Source organism: Elephas maximus, chromosome 6 (genome assembly GCF_024166365.1).
Source record: "Elephas maximus indicus isolate mEleMax1 chromosome 6, mEleMax1 primary haplotype, whole genome shotgun sequence".
In the NCBI taxonomy this organism is placed as follows: domain Eukaryota; kingdom Metazoa; phylum Chordata; class Mammalia; order Proboscidea; family Elephantidae; genus Elephas; species Elephas maximus.
In genome coordinates, this window is record NC_064824.1 from 99,436,628 (window position 1) to 99,456,531 (window position 19,904).

At 42.7% G+C, this 19,904-nt stretch overlaps 1 protein-coding gene across 1 annotated transcript in view; it reads left to right on the top strand.

Annotated features, from left to right (window-relative positions):
• Positions 1-19,904, top strand: part of LOC126078340 (aldehyde oxidase 2-like) — a 95,329-nt gene that overhangs the window by 14,687 nt on the left and 60,738 nt on the right. The window contains 7 exon segments of the mRNA XM_049888832.1: positions 1,901-1,962; positions 4,804-4,893; positions 7,344-7,424; positions 10,025-10,169; positions 12,448-12,540; positions 17,182-17,333; positions 19,180-19,273. Of these exon segments, the coding sequence (XP_049744789.1) occupies positions 1,901-1,962; positions 4,804-4,893; positions 7,344-7,424; positions 10,025-10,169; positions 12,448-12,540; positions 17,182-17,333; positions 19,180-19,273 (717 nt within the window).

Below are 19,904 nucleotides of genomic sequence, written 5' to 3' on the forward strand. Positions count from 1 at the left end.
AGATGGAAACAACCTAGGTGCCCATCAACAGACAAATGGATAAACAAATTATGGTACATACACACAATGGAATACTATGCAATGATAAAGAACAATGATGAATGGACTCCAGACTTCCTGGAGCTATGAAGGTTGGATGAACTCCTGAAACTATTGGCCTGAGATAATCTTCAAACCTTAAACCAAAAATATCCCCTGAAGTCTTCTTAAAACCAAACAATAGGTTAGTTTAGTAAAAAAATGTCTGCCTTGAGCATTATGCTCTATTAAGAACTGTCTATATGGGATGAAATTGACAACAGCAACTCGAAAGATTAGTTAGGAAGCTTAGTGGGCAGTGACTTATGTTAATGGGGGAGGAACAACTCAGAAAAGGAGGGTGAGAATGGTTACGTAACTCAAAGAATGGAATCAATGTCACGAAATGATATATGTATAAAAACTGTTGAATTGGTGTATGTTTTGCTGTGTATATTATCAATAACAACAACAAAATAAATAAATTACATTAAAAAAAAAAAAGGAACATGATGAATCCACAAAACATCTCATGACATAGATGAACCTGGAAGGCATTATGCTGAGTGAAATTAGTCGCAAAAGGACAAATATTGTATGAGACCACTATTACAAGAACTCAGGAAAAGGTTTAAACGTAGAAGAAAATATTCTTTGATGGTTACAAGGGTAGGAGGGAGGCAGAGGGGAATTCACTAACTAGATAGTAGACCACAATCATCTTAGGTGAAGGGAAGGACAACACACAATACAGGGGAAGTCAGTACAACTGGACTAAAGCAAAATCTAAGAAGTTTCCTGAACACAACCACTTTGACGGACAGAGGAGCTGGGGCTGGGTTCTGGGGATCATGGTTTCAGGGGACATCTAGGTCAATTGGCGTAACAAACTGTATTAAGAAAACATTCTGCATCCCACTTTGGTGAGTGGCATCTGGGGTCTTAAACACTAGCAAGCAGCCATCTAAGATGCATCAATTGCTCCCATCCCACTTGGAGCAAAGGAGAATGAAGAACACCAAGGACACAAGGAAAATATTAGCCCAAGAGACAGAAATGGCCACATAAACCAGAGACTCCATTAGCCTGAGACCAGAAGAACTAGGTGGTGCCTGTCTACCATCAATGATCTCCCTGACAGGGAACACAACAGAGAGTCTCTGACAGAGCAGGAGAAATGTGTGGAGCAGAATTCAAATTCACATAAAAAGACCAGATTTAATGGTCTGACTGAGACTGGAGGAACCCCGGAGGCCATGGCCCCTGGACACTCTGTTCAAACACCAAAACTAAAACCGTTCCTGAAGCCTGCTCTTCAGACAAAGATTAGACCAGGCTATAAGACATAAAATAATACTCTTGAGAGTGTGCTTTTTAGTTCGAGTTGATACACGAGACCAAATGGGTGGCTCTTGTCCAGAGGCAGAATGAGAAGGCAGGAAGGGACAGGACCTGACTGAATGAACACAAGAAACCCAGGGTGAAAGGGGGGAGTGTACTGTCACATTATAGAGATTGCAACTAATGCCACATAACGATGTGTGTATAAATTTTTGTATGAGAAATTAACTTGAACTGTAAACTTTCACCTAAAGCACAATAAAAATAAATAAATACTTGACGCATGAATGAATAGATTAATAGATGGTTGGAAGTTATCTCCCTGGCTAGTCTGTCATCTTCTTGAGGACTGAGAATAAAATTGGAATTGAGGTGATGGGGAGGGTAGTATTCTAAAGAGAAGTAAAAAGCATTTAACAGTTTAGCAGACATTAAAACATTCTCAAAAAAAAAAGGAAAAAATAGTTGGGTGTGTTTTCAACTTTCAAAATAAACCAGCAAAAATCAAGCCTACTGACAACCACTCTTCTTCTCTGATTAGGCAACCTATGCCGCTGCACTGGGTATCGACCAATTGTCGCGAGTGGAAGAACCTTCTGCATGGTGAGTAGCTAACTGTGTGGACATCCTGCAAAGCATAGAAAATGAGAGTCACAGCTGGTCAAGACTGGAAACTCAGGAATTGAATTTTTTAGACAATCTAAGCAGACTATAAGGGAAACCACAGGAGTTAACTCCAACTAGCTCATGGGAGTTTTAGGTATTTGTTGAGGACAGGGTGACTATTGGAGGTGACAACAGGTGGATGTTGTTCAAATCAAAACCACAAAGAAAAGTCGGGTGATCTAACCGGCCATCCAGACATTTTCCAGATGGGAGAGCTCTCACAAATCCAAGGAAACAAACAAGGGGTGGAGTTTGAGTTGGTGAGGCAAGGCTAGTTCTAAGAATCCTGCCCAGCTGGAAAGGTGTGAGCAGATGAAGAATCTGAATATGCAGAGTGGAGTCTAAAATCCACCCCAAGTACAAGAGCACAGAGAGTTTCCTCCACAAAACGGGGATCCCTCACTGGGCTGTTGTAAAGATCAAATGAGAGATCACAGGTATAAACACACAGCAAAATCTTCCTTGGCACTTAGTGAGAACTGAACAAAGAGTTACTACTGTTATTTAGGATGTTGTTGATGTTATGAATATATTTGACAGGGAGACCGGGAGCAGACAGGCACATCTGATTGTCCTCTGCTGAGGACAGGGTGGATGTGGGCAGCACCACCCCTAGACCCAAGCAAGGGGACCCCATAATTTAGAGGGCCCCTTTTCTCTGGTACTCCTCCAACCATTCCCAGGAGTCTACGAGGCCAGTGTGTCTTGCCTACCTGGAGCCTTCACCCCTCTTCTAACAATGCCCTGGGTATACAAGACCCCAGAATTTCCTGCCCAAATGGGCCTAAGCCCAATTCTAGGGACTAAACAAGCGTCTTTCCTGAGTTCATCCTCCTAGGGTAGATGATAACAGCCAGTATGTACACCCCAGCCATGTCAAGGGGTGGCCAACAAGTGGCTGTTTGTGGGGGGAGTGAACCAAGCTTAGACATTCAGACTGGGGTGTCCACACAGTATTCGAGGCCCCTCACTAGACAGAATCGAGCCACGGTGAGAAGAGAAGGGGAGCAGACCACAGACCAGGGACCCATTTGTATTCTTGCCCAACTCCACAAATACCATGGGCATGCCTTCCAGGCTTGTGTTGGCCCAGACTTCTGCCACACGGGGGAGCCAAAGTTGACAAGCTGAGAAGTAAAATGAATAGCTTGTGAGCTCAGCAAATTGTGAGTATAAATGGAAAAAGCACTTGTGAAATAGAAACAAAGAAAATTCAAGGAAACTTCCCTCCCTTTGCCGGGAAATCCTACATGTGGATGTTATCTGCCTTTCTAGGCAGACTCTGGGGATAAAGGCAAAAATGTGGTTGGTCAGAGACCCCACCCTAAAGCCAGCATGTCCCATGGGAGTTTCATGGGTGAAAGCAACCCAGCCCAGAGGAAATACGCAAGGCTTCTATCTACTGGGCAAAGATAAGACTGGCTTCTTGCCATTATTGCTGGCTCATGACCAATCCTGGAAGCTCTCAGAGCTTTTAGAAAGAAAGGAGTCTCTGCTGGCTTGGCCCAGCTATTTTTACTTCTTGGACAGAGTTAGGAAAATGGCAGCCTGACACACTTGGGCGGAGTCAGAGAACTGAAAGCTCTGAAGGAAATTATTTTGAAAGATACTTAGAAGAAATGTATTTGAGATAGAAAACATAAGAAGCAAATTTGGAGGAAATGTGAATTGAAAGAGCAGGCAACAGAAAGCTGCTTTAAAATTCATAGATTGTCAGCTCAGTCTCAGTCAACCTGATGCAGATCCCAAATGTCTGGGAGAACTGATTACATTTTTCTTTTTTTCTTTTTTTTTAAAGGCCCTTACATAGGATTGCCATGAGTTGGAATCAACTCATCAGCAACTAGTTTGGTGTTTTTGGTTTTATATGAATGATACTCAAGGTTACGAAATCTTATATATGTTAGGGAGGGAATAAATTGTTACCTCCCTGTAGAGCATTTTATCAAGTAATTCTGCCACTAGGAATTAAGCTAAGAAAGAAATTCAGAGAAGTACACAAAGCTGTATATATAAAAATGTTTATTACAATGTTATTTATAATTATAAAATATAGGGGAAAAACTAAATATATATCAATAGCAAATTTTATAATTATATTATGGAATAGCCAGAAGAAGGAATATTATAAAGACCTTTTGATGACATGGAGGAATGCCCACTATATAAATAAATGAGTAGGCAAATAAAGGAACAAAAAAATAGGCAAATAAAGGAACAAAAAGGCAATATAAAAACTATGTTTATAGTACAAGCCCAAATATATGGTATGTCAAAATATTATCAGTGGCATAGGGTAATGATAGATTATTTCTTCTATACTTCTCTATATTCTATATGTATTACTTTTATATATTCATGTATGCTATATATTGTCATGTGTATTTTACATGTACCATATGTGTTACAGAAACCCTGGTGGCGTAGTGGTTAAGTGCTACGGCTGCTAACCAAAGGGTCTGCAGTTCGAATCCACCAGGTGCTCCTTGGAAACTCTGTGGGGCAGTTCTACTCTGTCCTATAGGGTCGCTGTGAGTCGGAATCGACTCGACTGCACTGAGTTTGTTTTGGTTTTATATGCGTTACTTTCAGAAAGAAAAATAAGACAAATGGAGAAAGGCCTTGTGATTATTCCTGAGCCAACATGCTATTCCAATAGACACCACCAAAAGTGGCTTAAAAAGTCTGAGCCCTCATTTAAATTGCCAAGCCTTTGAAGGCACACAGCCCTTTGCCCATAAAAAAAGTTCTTAATCATGAGCCATTTCACTTTCTTAGGAGTCAAATGGCTGTCAACAGAAAGGAACAGGAAAATGCTGCCTGGACCAGGGAGAAAACGATTCTTCCCCACTTGACAGGAAACGTGAGGTGAATCCCTTTGTTTTTGTTTTGACCTTTACCTGACAGTATTGCTTAATGATCTGACAGTGGTTGAGGCGGGTCTGGAGTCGAAACTGTGCTTCTTGATTTTAGTGGTCATTCTTTACTTGCAACCCTATGACCATGCGTGAAAAAAAACATTCTTCATTTGGGAGCTGGATACAGCGATGATATAAAGCCCACATTCCGATTTTCCCCTTCATAGTCTTGAAGGCTGAAACAACAGGAAAACTAAATCCGGTTTAGACAAGAGAATAAAAACTACCCCAACTCTGGATGAGTTCCATTCTCAGGTGAATACGGATTTTGGTTCCTGCCCCTACTCAGGCAGGGTCGTCCTCCATGACTACATCTCCTCCTTTTTAGGGAAAGGACATGCAACCCCTGGAAGGCTGGGGAGCCCATCCAGTCACGTGGCAAGTTAACAGCCCCCACAGGAAGTCCGGCCTTAAACCTTCACATCTCTGGCTTTGCTTCCTGAGAGACTCTGTTGTTGTCGTTAGCTGCCGTCAAGTCAGCGCCAAGTCACGGCAACCCTGTGGGAACAAAACACTGCCCAGTCCTGACTGTTGTGATCCACAGGGTTTTCACTGGCTGATTTTTGGTAGTAGGTCACGAGGACTTTCTTCCTAGTTCTTCTTAGTCTTGAAGCTCTACTGAAACTTTCTCAGCACCATCAGTACCATAGCAACACACAAACCTCCACTGAGAGTGGAGAATTCTAGCCTTGCATGCCAGAGACCCAGGTTGGACTCCCGGCCAATGTATCTCAAGCACAGCCACCACCCATCTTTCTCTCTAGAAGCCACTGACTGGGTGAGTTCAAACTGCTAACTTTTACGTTAGCCATGGAGCACTTAACCATTGTGCCACCAGGATAGACTTGCTAAATGGCCAGGTGCCTGTCCCTGTGACTTTTCATTCCCTCTGCCCCCCAGGTGACCAAACTCCCCTTCTGAAGAGCACATGCTTTAAGCCATGTGAATATCTTCCAGGGATAACTATCAAGTCTTGATGTAGGGCCTGTTTAGGGGCACGTTTCAATGCTCAGTTCTGATTCCTTATGTTTGTTTTACATTTACAAGGAACAAGCTTACATCTACGTTTTAAGGACACACCACATTACTGTCCCAGGTACTGCCTGCACTCCTGATTCCAGCTAAAGTAAAAACTGCTCATGCAGATGCTGGCCTGTAATGCTTCAGTCTGTGACCCTACTAAGAATCTTTATGAGAAACAGTTATAAGTTTTCCTTCTGGACCTGGGAGGAGCTCAGAGAGAGACAACGAGGGTGAATGTGAGACAAATGTCAGGCCATTTCACTTAATTATCAAAGTGACCCTTCAAAATATGTTTTATTTCTGCTAATCTTTAGAAAGTGTAAGTACCTTTCCATTGAAAGGGTCAGAGAGCAAGCCATGGCAGAGTGGAGCATGAACCCAGATCTGCCTGCCTCCCATGTCCACTTATGCCCTTCTCCATTGCATCCATCTCAACCCCTGCATCCCACGGTTCTCTCCCAATCTTTCTCACTTCTTCAGGAATGTGAGAATACGCATCTTCCAGGTGTAAAACAGACCTGATTTAGACAATTAGAATTTCGGTAACCTCTCAGTGTGCTTTAGTTTCCTAACTGGTAAAATGGAGATAATAATGTACTCTCTTTATACAACTGTTGTGAGGACTAGATAAATCATTAACACACGTAAAGGCACGTGGAATGTAAGCGCTCAGTAAAGGTTAACCAGAAAACCCTATGGATCCCAATGGTCCAATCCGCATCCAATCATGGGGACAGCACAGGACCGGGCTGCATTTTGTTCCGCTGGGCATGGGGACGCCATGAGCTGGGGGCTGACTCAACGGCAGCAAAAAACCACAGCATTGTTATAAAGTGAGAAGCGTGTGCAGCCGGAAGAATATAATCAATGTCACTGAATTATGCATGTAAAAATTGTTGAATTGGCAAGTGTTTTATGTATATTTTTACCATGATTAAAAAAAAAAGTGTGTGTGCATGTGTGTGTGTATGCTTGCATTCATGTTTGTGCATATGTGTTTAGGGCCATTTTTATTTTAACTGCAGAACTTCTCAGGGCTTTCAGCATTTTGCATCCTGGCTTGGCAGGAAATGTCGGGTCGCAGTGGAGAGAATTTTCAAACTTATTTGACCTCTGATAGTTTTTTTCATAGAATGTCTTGGAGTTTCACAGAATACTCTTTGGAGTATTTTGTAGAATACCCTTTTGTTTTGTACCACAATAGTGGAAAATTAGTATTTCGTTATTTAAAACTTTCTTTGATTTGAACTATTCCCCCAGACAAGGAGAGTAGGAGAGTTATTATTACATTCGTCTTGCCTAATTCATGTAAATAATTATGATGCTGTTTCCAATCGAGCTGGGCTGACAGGCCTTCTTCTTCTTCCTTTTATGAAGATGTGCACTGAGTTATTTGCAAAAGAGGAGTTCCAGCCCTTGGACTCTACCCAGGAGCTCATATTTCCCCCAGAACTCTTGGTAAGATGAGTTGGGTTTTTTCATGCTTGCTGAAATATCCAAAAAACCAAACCAAACCAGTTACCATCAAGTCGATTTCTACTCCTAGCGACCCTATAGGACAGAGTAGAACTGCCCCCATAGGGTTTCCAAGGAGCAGCAGGTAGATTTGAACTGACAACCTTTTGGTTAGCAGCCGAGCTCTTAACCACCATGCCAGCAGGGCTCCTTTTTAAATATCACTGGTTATAAATTCAGTTTTATAAAACCATCCATTTTCCTGCCTGTGGAACTATCATGGTGAAAATGTTTGATCTGATCAAGATGCCTGCTCCCTCCCTAGCTCACTGTGCCCTGGCTAACCCCATGGACACATTCCCTGAAGCCTCAGCAGAGGCTATTTTTTAAAATGATTTCATCCTTACTCTTCATTGTCATCTAGAATATGTCCCTATTGACTGTCCCAAGTGATACAGCTTTGTTCAGCTTTAACTTGGTCTTTCTAGCCACTCTAGTTCAGGGTCCTGAAGAGCACCCTACCTATTCCTCACCCTTCTCTCCATCCATACCTCCATCTTTCCTCTCAGGCAGACAGTGGTCCTATTTTATAAAATGCCTATTTCTGAAGAAGTTCTGATGTGTTTATTCATTCATTCAACAAATGTGTATTCATTCAACAACACACCAGGCTCTACTCTAAGTACTGAATATATGTTGATGTTAGGTACCATCGAGTTGATTTCTACCCACAGTGACTCCATGTGAAAGAGTAGAACTGCCCCATAGGGCTTTCTAGGGGTGGTGCAGTGGTTAAGTGCTTGCCTGCTAAACAAAATGTCAGAAGTTTGAAACTACCAGTTGCTCCATGGGAGAAAGATGTGGCAGTCTGCTTTCATAAAAATTTACAGCCTTGGAAATGCTATGGGGAAGTTCTCTTCTGTCCAACAGGCTTGCAATGAGTCAGAATTGACTTGATGGCAATGGGTTTTTTGGTTTAATTTTTATGGAAGCAGACCTCCAGGTCTTTCCTCCCCCAGAGAGCCTGGTGAGTTTGAACCACCAACCTTTCGGTTAGCAGCTGAGCACTTAAACATTGTGCCACTAGGGCTCCTTACTAAATATATAGCAGATAACAAAACTAACAAAAAGATTTGCTCTCGAGGAGCTTGTAATCTAGCGAGACAAACAATAAGCAAGATAATAGGCAAAAGATATAGCATGGTAGCAAGTGAGAAGTATTAAGGTGGAGAAAATAAAAGAGATGAGGGATGTGAACTGAGGAAGAGAGGATTGGGATTTTAAATAGCCTGGCCAGAGATTTATCTGGGAAGGTAATATTTGATTGAAGTCCTGGACAAGTGAGGGTGCCAGCCATGAGGATATCTGGGGGAAGAGCAATCCAGGCAGTGGGAACAGCAAGTGCAAAGTCCTAAGGGTAGGAGATCACCCAGCCTGATCAGGCAACAGAGTGAAGCCCAGCCTGGCTGAAGTGAATAAGGGGAAGGGCAGAAGCTGTCACATGCAGACCATGCCCGACCTTATGCTGCTTGGCTTTTACTCAGTGTGAGCTGAGATGCTGTTGGGGATTTGGACAGAGGAAGTATATGCTCCTACTGACGTTGGCAATCACGTCATCTGGCTGGTGTGTTGAGAATGGCCTGCAGAAAGGCAAGTAAAAGAGCAACAAGCCCAGTTAGGTGTTAATGCCATTATGAGAGAGGGTGATGGCTGAACCAGGGTGGCAGGTGAAGGTGATGAGAAATGAGTGAGTTCTGGATTTATTTTGAAAGAAGAGCCAACAAGATTTGCTGATGGATGTGATATGAGGTATGGGAGAGAGATTGGAGTCAAGGCTGACTCCAGGGCTTTGGAAGGATGAAATGACCATTTACAGAGATGGGGCAAACCCCCGGAGAAGCAGGGTATCTTTCCCTTTGAAAGTTCCCTTTTACGGGATGGGGAGCTTGGAAGGGGACTTGAATATAAGGAGCTCAGTTTCGGGCATGTTAAATTGGACATGCCCTATTACACATCTACTGGAGGCCTGGTGACAGAGTAGTTAAGAGCTCAGCTGCTAACCAAAAGGTCAGCAGTTCGAATCCACCAGCCACTCCTTGGAAACCCTTTGGGGCAGTTCTACTCTGTCCTGTAGGGTCGCTATGAGTCAGAATCAACTGGACAGCAACAGGTTTGGGTTTTTTGGTTTACTATGCATCAAGAGGAGATGTAAAGAACTCACTCAGATAGGTGAGTTCAGATTTCAGAGGAAAATTCAGGCTGGAGATACTATTTTAGAAGCATTAGTATAATTACAGTTTTTAAAGCCATGAGACAAAATCATGTTAAATGAACCCATACTGAAGGGTCACTGACAGGTGCCAGCTTATATTGTTGCTTGTACCAAAGGAGCTACATTTTAACAAGTCTTAATTTAAGCTCAAGGAGTGAATATCTAATTACAGAAGTTCAAGCATTAGCCAATGAGTGTACCTGGTATCTTTTTGGGCAAGTAAACCCCAGAACCCTGAAATCTCTAGAAGAACATACCTCCACTTGGGACCTTGCATAACCCAAGAAAACAGGTGTGCACACATGCACACATACTTATCATTTGCCCTTAGAGAATGGCAGAGAACCCAGAAAAATGCACTCTTACTTTTCATGGAGAGAGGGTTACCTGGATCTCCCCTGCAACCCTCAAGGATCTCCTGGAGCTGAAAGTGAAACACCCTGAAGCCCCTCTCATCCTGGGCAACACGTCACTGGGTAAGTGCTTAAATGGTTCATGGCAACTGGGGCTTCCTGTCATAAACTCCTCAGTCTAGGTCTACAAAAACTACATCCTTTAAAATAAAGCCTGTGTTCTCCAAAGTGGGATGCATATATGCCATGGCAGTTTGAAGGATGACTCCTTGAAGTATGAATGGTTTGGGGGCTTTTTTTTTTTTTTTATCATTTGTCTCATCCTTTTTTATTGTGTTTTATAAAATATGTATGGGCTATATTAAAAATACAATGCGCACTCAGTTATCACCCCTCACCCAGTTTAAGACTGAGAACTTCGAAGGCCCCCATGGATCCTCCCTAATCACACCCCCTTCCCATCCCTCTGAAAGGTACTCTCTAGCCTGAATTATGTGTTGGTCCACTTCTACCATAGTTTTATAATTATACCACATGTTTACCATATGTGTTAACACTAAACAATATGTCATTTCATTTTGCATATTTTTGAAATTCATATAAATAGACTGACACAGTATTATTCTTCTGCAATTTGCTTTGTTCATTCAACAGTCTTGACCTGAGATTGACTCATATTGTTGCGCTTAGCAACAATTTAAATACGGCACAATTTCATCATTCATTCTGTTGTTGAAGGTCATGGAACAGTTTCCATATTTTGGCTATTACAAATATCCTTGTACTGTATTTTTACAGAAATAACGTGTGCCTTCTATGTTTGTTTGCCAACCGTGCCCTCTCCTCGAAAGATATTTTCATAAGCACTCTATGCTAATTTTTTTATGACACCATGTAAAAAAAATTGCATATTGGTGCTTATGAAAATACCTCGCGGGGGGAGGGCATGGTTGGCAAACAAACATAGAAGGCTCACGCTATTTGCGTAAGATACGGTGTCTGTATCTCTGGATATCCGTGTGCAATAGTCTCTCCTTTTTATTTTCTATTTCTATCTGGGTTTATATAAATGTAGTGAGTTTATGAATAAATAAATATACATTTACTTGGCAGGGGTGTATGGCCACTGCCTTCTCATCTATACGCATTTATTGTTTATTTTTTTAATTTTGTGTCCAAATATTTTATGACAAAATTTCATTTCAAATGCACAACTTGACCAAGGTAAATGATGTCTCTAAGAAGTACACAAGAATAAGGGACGTTTTTGATAAATGCTATAACATATACGATTTTACAACAATAACAACCAAAAAAATATATGTGTAGTTCCATAGGTAGGTATGTATGCATATATATGTACATGGAGATACATGTGTGTGTATACATGTGCATGTGTAGGTGAATCTATAGGCATATGTATATACATGTATGTGTATGTTGCATATATATTCATATATATAATAAAGCATATGGGGGCACAACTACGGATACTTCTTAGACATAACCGAATGCCTCACAGGATTGGTTTTCTGAGTTTGAAGGCTTAAAGACCATAGTCTCTTGGGACAACTCAATCAATTGGCATAATATAGTTTATAAAGATTATGTTCTACATCCTAGTTTGGTGAGTAGCACTTGGGGTATTAAAACCTTGGAAGCAGCCATGTGAGATATAACTATTAGCCTTTGCTCATCTGGAGCAAAAGAGAAAGAAGGTACTCAAAGACTCAAAGAAGAGCTAGTCTAGAGGACTAATAGCCTACACGAACCACGGCCTCACCTAGCCTAAGACCAGAACTAGATGGTGCCTGCCTGGCTGCCATTACCGACTATTCTTATCAGGGACACAATAGATGGACCCTAATAGAATGGGAGAAAAATGTAGAACAATACTTAAATTCTTAAAAAGTCCAGACTTATTGGACTATTTGAGACTAGAGGAACCCCCAAGACTATTGCCCTGAGATACCCTTTAAACTCTGAACTGAAATTACTCCCAGAGGAAGTCACCTTTCAGCTAAATAACAGATTGGCTCATAAAATAAAACAATATCACCCTGAGCACTGTACTCCTTTAAAAAAAAATCTGTATGAGACCAAAACAGTCAACATTTACCCTAAAACCAAGATGAGAAGGTAAGGGGGGGTCGGGGGGGAGGCAGGAAAATTAGATTAATGAAAGTGGAACTACCAGAATAGAAATAATGAGAACGTTGACACATTGTGAAAAATGTAACCAATGTCATTGAAGAAGATGTATAGAAATTGTTAAATGGGAACCTACCTGTGTAGACTTTCACTGAAAACACAATAAAATATTATTTAAAAAGTTTTCGTTGCCCAAAAAAAAAGGAATTTTATCTTTCCTAATTCTCTCCAAAATATATTCACTTTTTAGGACCTGCCATGAAATCTAAAGAGCATTTTCACCCAGTTCTCCTCTCTCCTGTTAGAATTTCTGAGCTGTGCGTGGTGTCTAGAACAAGTGATGGTGAGTTCCTGGTCCCCTCAGTAAAATACAAATGAAATGATGCCTGCTCTAAATTTACACGTTTTTCTTGTATGGTCTGTATTCCACTCTTCACCATTTTTCTGATGTGATGTTATATCCCCCCCATGAAACTTTACTCTCAAAATCTTTGCTGGATTCGTGCCCTTAAAATGCCTTGGTGACCCAGAGAAAATAAATTCCCAGAGTCACTTTGGCTCAGAAGGTGAAGAGAGAGAACAGGCTTTGTCCATCGTTAGGACAGTCAATTCCATGGAGGGGGAATGTTTGGAGGAAGGGAGGTGAAGTACGTGTCTGGCGCTCGAATATTGCCTGTCTTGTGGGGACCTGCCCAAGCAAGTACTCTACTCAATCCAAAACCAAACCAGTTGTGATCAAGTTGATTCCAACTCATAGCAGCCCCATAGGACAGAGAAGATCTACCCCATAGAGTATCCAAGGAGTGGCTAGTGGATTTAAACTGCTGACCTTTTGGTTAGCAGCCTGAGCTCTTAACCCCTGAGCCACCCAACATCCTTAATAGCCCATTCTGTGCTGAGAACTACATCAGGCAAGGTGGGAACTCACAAAGTAAGAAGAAAACAAGACTGTCTGCAAAATGTATAGCAAATTTTTTAACCCCCCCCCAAAAGTTGCTGTCCAGTTGACTCCAACTCATGGCAACCCCATTTGTGTCAGAGTAGAACTGTGCTCCGTAACATTTTCAACGGCTACTTTTTTTCAGAAGTAGATCACCAGGCCTTTCTTTCAAGGCACCTCTGGGTGGACTTGAATCTCCAACCTTTTCAGATAGCAGCTGAGTACATTAACCATTTGCTCCACCCAGGGACTCCTCTTTAGCAAAAGGAACTTTATTTTACTCCTTTCTTCATCCCGTAGAGCTCCCAGCACTGTATACACATGTAAGAAGTGCTCAGCCAATGACTGATAAAAGAGTGAATGAGTGGGTAGGGAACTTACTTGAATGTCAGGAGACCCAGTGGTAATAATGACTTCCTTTTTTCACTTAGGCAAACAAAGAGGTTGACTGAGCTGAAAGTTTTTGTCAAGGCTGACCGGTAGACCATGGTGTGTTCATGGCAGTCACTGGTGGGAAGGTTAGGGCCCACCATGGCTATATCACTGTCATCAAAGAGTCCCACCTTCTGGGCCTCTAACCAACATAATAACCAAACTAATAACCAAACTTATAGTGTGCTGCATACCAGCAAGCCTGCTCTCTTCTGTCTTGGCCTCACCAGTAAGCAAGGAAAGGGACCCTTCTTGGGTTTTTGCCTAGCATATTTCACAGCTTCAGCCTTAGGACAATTCAGCTAATATACCTGAGTACCATTGAGCAAAACAGAAGAATGTGGTTAGATTTACTGAAATCTTGTTGTGTGCAAGAAGGAAAGGAGAAAAGGAGTACTAAAGTGCGTTGTTTGGGGGGTTTAAAACCCAAGCCAAACGCATTGCCGGCAAGTTGATTCCGGCTCATAGCAACCCTATAGGACAGAGTAGAACTGACCCATAGGGCTTCCAAGGAGCAGCTGGTAGATTCAAATTGCTGACCTTTTGGGTTAGCAGCCTGAACTCTTAATCACTGTGCTACCAGGACTCCTGAGGGGTATAGACAACCAATTTAAGCAGGTTAAGATAGGAAGACTCCTCCCTCTAATCTTCAGCCTGGCATCATTGAGCCCACTGGTTTTCAAACTTCTCCTAAGCTGCCACACTCCTATCCTCAAACAAATCTTAAATAAAATAAATAAATGAAAATAAGCTGCTCTGTTTGAAGGAGATGGAAGATTTTCACTACCCCTTCCTCCTCCCTGTCTGTCTCTGAGCCCCTATTACCTGTCCCTAAGAGAGCCTCACAGCTTACAATTTAAAATTCTAATTATAAATCAAATCTCTTATTTGGAAACTGAGAGACAAAAGGAAAAGTAGACTTGCCCAAGGTCCCAAAACACTAGTGGTCAGGTCATAAGGCCAGAAGTCTCCCAATTCCCAATACAAAACTCTTTTTGTTACTACCCATTCCCCGCCTCCAAAAACCCACCTACAGCCTGTTCAGTTGCCTTTTTGACTGTCTGCTCAGTTTGGTCTCTACAGCCAAACCAGAGCCAGATTCTGAAATCTGAGGAAACAAACAAGGCACCCTCCTCTGGGCCAGTGAACCTGGAGCTGAACCAAACTAGCTACAATCAAGTAGATTCCAACTCATGGCAACCCAATGTGTGTCATAGTAGAACTGTGCTCCACAGGGTTTACAATGGGTGGTTTTTAGGAAGTAGATCACCAGGCCTTTCTTCCAGGGTGCCTCTGGGTAGACTTGAACCTCCGACTTTTCTGTTAGCACTCAGTAAGTTAACCCACCCAGGGACTCCTCTGGTGCTGTAAGTCCTTTTAAAATTAAAGCGTGATTACTCCCTGGTGGCTTCCCGGAAAGTGTCCCATGATTCTCAAACCATTCCTAAGGCCCTCAAATGTGCAAAGCAACTGGTTGGGGGGAGGAATACACTGGAACCAGATGTGCCCCCCACCCAAACTCCCAGGAAATAAATTTCTGTGACAGCTGTGATTTTAACTTAAATGTTTCATTAATTTTTGTATGTTAATCCATATCACATACATGATGGGATTGCTTTTGTTTTATTTTGTTTTTTCCCAAAATCTTTAGTATAGTAAGTGCTCCAGAAAATCGTTGCATGTTTACTACCTGAACCCATGGGCTCAGGGAAGCATGGAGTTAAAATAAAACCCCCTTTCTGAGACTCACACAAAGTTGAAGCCTTTTTAACTCCATTGGAATACAAGCTCGTTCTGTGACCAGATGTGGATTAAAATGTGAATAGAATTACAGTATATAAATGGGGTTTTCTCACTACAGCTGCGTCCTGACCAGCACAGAGTTGAGGTGGACATATGTTGAAATAGCCAGACCAAACGCCAAAAATGAATTATCCGCCCTCAACCTGAGTTTGAAATGTGTACTCATTAAATTAACGAGATAAGTGGCAGCCCTCTCCTTCATTTAATCCATCTTAACGATTCACATTTAAAAATGAAGGGAAGTATTCAAGCTCGACACGCTTGGTCTCTGTTTATTTTTTCAACACCCTGTCCCCCAAAAGCAGAAGATAGAATTCATTGACTCTTTAAAAGCTTTTCGGCTTGCCTTCAATTTTGCAAAGTGCCTAAACCGCGAATAATTTTCACATGCATGTAATAAAGTTAGTCGGAAGTGCAGGAATGCTTCTGTCCATCTCAAAGCAAGTTAATTCATTGGTGAGTTGGAGGTCCACCCAAAGGTAAAAGTATTTAACACTGCATACCTTTGGAGACCAGACTTTCAGCCACCCAAATTTTCAAGGGCTCAGCAAAATAATAAAATAAAATGAAGGAATTCAATACCCCCCAAACATAAATAAGTAAAATAAAATGGCTTGAGAGTGACTGACCAAAGCTCATGCCTAATTAATTGTTGCCTATTTGGTTGGTTGGTGGTCAGGTCCTAATTCTGTGATATAGACAAGCTATATCACAAACGCGTCGTTCCCAGTTTTTGTTCCTTCACTGCTCTTTTAATTAAGCAGAATCTAATTAACCACCTATTATTGCTACCTACGGAGCCCTGGTGGTGCAATGGTTAAGTGCTCGGCTGTTAGCCAAAAGGTTGGCAGCTCCAACCCACCTAGCAGCTCCTTGGTAGAAAGACCTGGTGATCTGCTTCCATAAAGATTATAGCCAAGAAAACCATATGGGACCCTTCTACTCTATCACGTGGGGCTCTTATGAGTCGAAAATCAACTCAACGGAACCTAACAACACTTGTCACCCACTAGTTATCCTTTATTTCTTACCACCTTTAATTGCTCATTCATTGAACTCTTACTGGGAATTCTACCTCACCCATAAGTCCAGCCCATCCACACCTGGCAACCCTCTTAACTCAGTCAGAGGCAGAGGGAGCATAGATTGATTTGTCCCAGGTCTCCACAGCTCTAGAGAGGACACAGGCAATAGAGCTGACAGGTGGAATTTCAACTCTGTCCTGGGGTTGAACTGGGCTATATTTGTTGAGATCAGCTGGTGCCCCTCAGAGAACTGGTTGTTGAAGATTTTGAGTATGGGCACTTTCTGTGGAGGTACAAAACTCAGCGGGCAAAGCATTGCTGATTTTAGACAATGCCCTAGGGAGTTGGATGACCTTTGCTATTATTTTAATGACATCAGATTCCCCCTCCCACCCCAAACCAAACAGCTTTGCATAGCTTCACCGTGATCAGTCAGGAGGGGTTATGGAAAGTTCTAGTAGGGTCTGCCACGTAATAGTTATTACTATAATTCCTTCTTTCTGGGCTTCTATTTCCTCATTTTTCCAAAGAAAAGTGTGGGCCAGTTCAGGAGTTCTCAACCCTGGCTGCACAGGACTGTTACCTGGAAAGCCTTTTTAAAGTCCCTAGGCTCAGAGATTCCGATTTAATTGATCTGAGGGTGTGGCATCTGTGCTGTTCTTGAGTTTCCTGGTGATTCTTTGTGTAACCAGGCTGGAGAGCCACTGCTGTAACCCACCTTTAAGGCCCTGGCTCCATGATTACAATTGAACTACTCTTCCAATAAAAACAATTTGCTTTCCAGGACTGACAATAGGTGCTGGCTGCAGCCTGGCCCAAGTGAAGGACATCTTGGGTGAGATGGTTTCTAAGCTCCCGGAGGAGAAAACTCAGACATACTGAGCCCTCCTGAAACACCTGAAGAGTCTGGGAGGACAGCAGATCTGGAATATGGCAGTATGTTCCCCGGATAGGGTCACTGGGCACAGGGCACCTATTCTTACTGAAATGTTGGAATATGCATTGGCAGAATCAGTATGCAAATATCTCAGAAGACCGAAATAATGGGCAAAACGAATAAATACTGTATGTAATATTTAACAAACATTATTTAATAAATATTTAAAAGAGAACTGTAAGTCAAGTTCGATAAACCCATTGCCATCGAGTCAATTCTGACTCATAGCAACCCTATAGGTCAGAGTAGAACTGCCTCATAGAGTTTCCAAGGAGCGCCTGGTGGATTTGAACTGCCGACCTTTTGGTTAGCAGCTATAGCACTTAACCACTATGCCACCAGGGTTCCCGTCAAGTTCAATAGAGTGGCTGAGTAGCCATGCAGGTGAGAAAGGACATCATGGTTTTGCTAACCTCATGATAAGACTGTCAAAGAACCTAAGTTAGTCTCAGGCTGCATTAACCAAAATATAGTATCTAAAATAAGGAGGGTTTAGAGTAGAGGGTTCTCTACTCTAGACGTTTCAAACCACCGCTGGAGAAAAATGTTCAGATCAGGGAGGCACACTTTAAGGTGTGGTTGTTTCTAACTACAGGAGAAAGAAGAGACATAGGTTTTCAAAATACACACACTCCTCTCTCCACTCACCCCAAATTGTGTATTAGAAATTCTTGGGGGATGGGGAGAGAACATGTTTGGTTTGAAAATGCTAACTCTCTCTTGAGAGCTCTGACTAGATGCCCTGGAGCTGGTCAAGGAGATGCTGGCAGGAGAGTGAGGGGCTGGAAACCATGTCAAAAGATGAAAGGCTGAAGGAGGTGGGGGGCATGGTCAGAGGGAACATGAGAGTTGAGGGAACATGAGAGTTGCCTTCTAATTTTTAAACACTTGTAAGGACAGATATGATTTATTACATATGATCACAAAGGGTAGAAGTATGACGGATGGGTGGAGTACAGGAAGGCAGATTTCAGCTCAGTGGAAACAAGAATTTCATAATCAAGCTGTCCATACAGGAAGGGGAGTTCCCTGTCCTCACTGACGTTCCGTTCCGACCCAGACCACAGAAACATGGTGGCCACTGTCAAGTCCATCACTATGTGGGGAGGTGGGTATTGAGCTGAATGACCAGTCATTTCCTTCCCAAGCTCTGAGATGCTATAAGCTCAATCAGATCTGAGTAAGGTCTCCAAAGGGGAGGAAAAAGGCAACTCTCTGCCAAGGGTGTGGATACCCAGAGCCCTGACATGGCCCATGTTATGTTTGGCCACTTAGACCTTCAGAGGCTCATGTGAAATGAAGCCCGAGAGCCTGTGTGTCCAATGCAGAAGGGCATATCTGTAGATGGCACTGTGGCCTCTAAGGCAGAGGAAGGGGTGGTTCAGAATTGGGCACTGAACCTCACTGCTTAGGTTCAAACCTCAGTCCTTCCACTTCCTAGCTGGAGAACTTGGTCAAGTTTAATAATTTCTCAGTACCCCAGTATCTTCGTCTGTAAAATAGGAATAATGGCATCAGTCTCACTTGGTTTTTTGAGTGGATTCACTCACTGAATTAAGTGAGTGAATATGTGTAAGGGAGTCAGACAGCATACAAACAGAACGTACCAAATGCTGTGTAAGCAGCTGTTATCATTGATTCCTCTTTCAATCCAGAGGAACGCATGGGAGGGGGTCTCCCCAGCAGTCTGAACTGTGTCCCCTCTGTGAAGGAGAAAAGAACTGAACTGACTGAGACTTCTCTGGCCCATTTCACTAGCCACTGAGAGAACAACAGGCAAGTGCCTGTGGGGTATAGGAACTTAGGGGTAGAATGACAAGGATGAAACTCTCTCTCTCTCCTTAGTCCTTAGGGGGACATGTTATAAGCCGGCATTACTACTCAGATCTAAATCCAATTCTGGCTGTGAGCAACGCTACTCTCAATCTGGTATCAGAAGGTAAGCTACCCTAGGACACTCTGAACAACACTTAAAGCTTTTCCTTTTTTTATTGTCAGAGAACCACTTTAAATCTGAGCCCAGAACTCTGGCTTTCAATTCACATGGGGAGCTCAAACTTATGAAGGAAGCAGGTGGCTGGTGCTTCCTTCTGACACCATACACACACATACACACAAGGGACCAGATTCAGCCTGTGTGTTTTGCTTGGCTAATAAACACCAGGGCTAGTTGGCAGAGGCTGAGGTGAAGGTGAGGTTGGAGCATCCCCCTTCCTGGTGGCCTGAGGGTCTGCTCCCCTCCTCCTTTCACCCTTTCCATGGGCTTCCCCCAAACACACAGTCTGCCACCTGGGCTCTGTGTAAGTCATTCCCCTGTGTTGTTGTGTGAGAAGTCACAAGTCTGGTGAGGACACACTGAAGACATTGTGGGTCCCCTGGCTGAAAGGAACATGCCTTGAGGCTGTTGTTGTTAGATGCCATCAAGCCATCCTATACACAACAGAATGAAACCCTGCCCGGTCCTTTGCCATCCTCACTATTGTTGTTAGGCTTAAGCTGGTTGATGCAGCCACTGTGTCAGCCCATCTCATTAAAGGACCACCCTTCCATCTCCCCAGAAGAGCACAGTG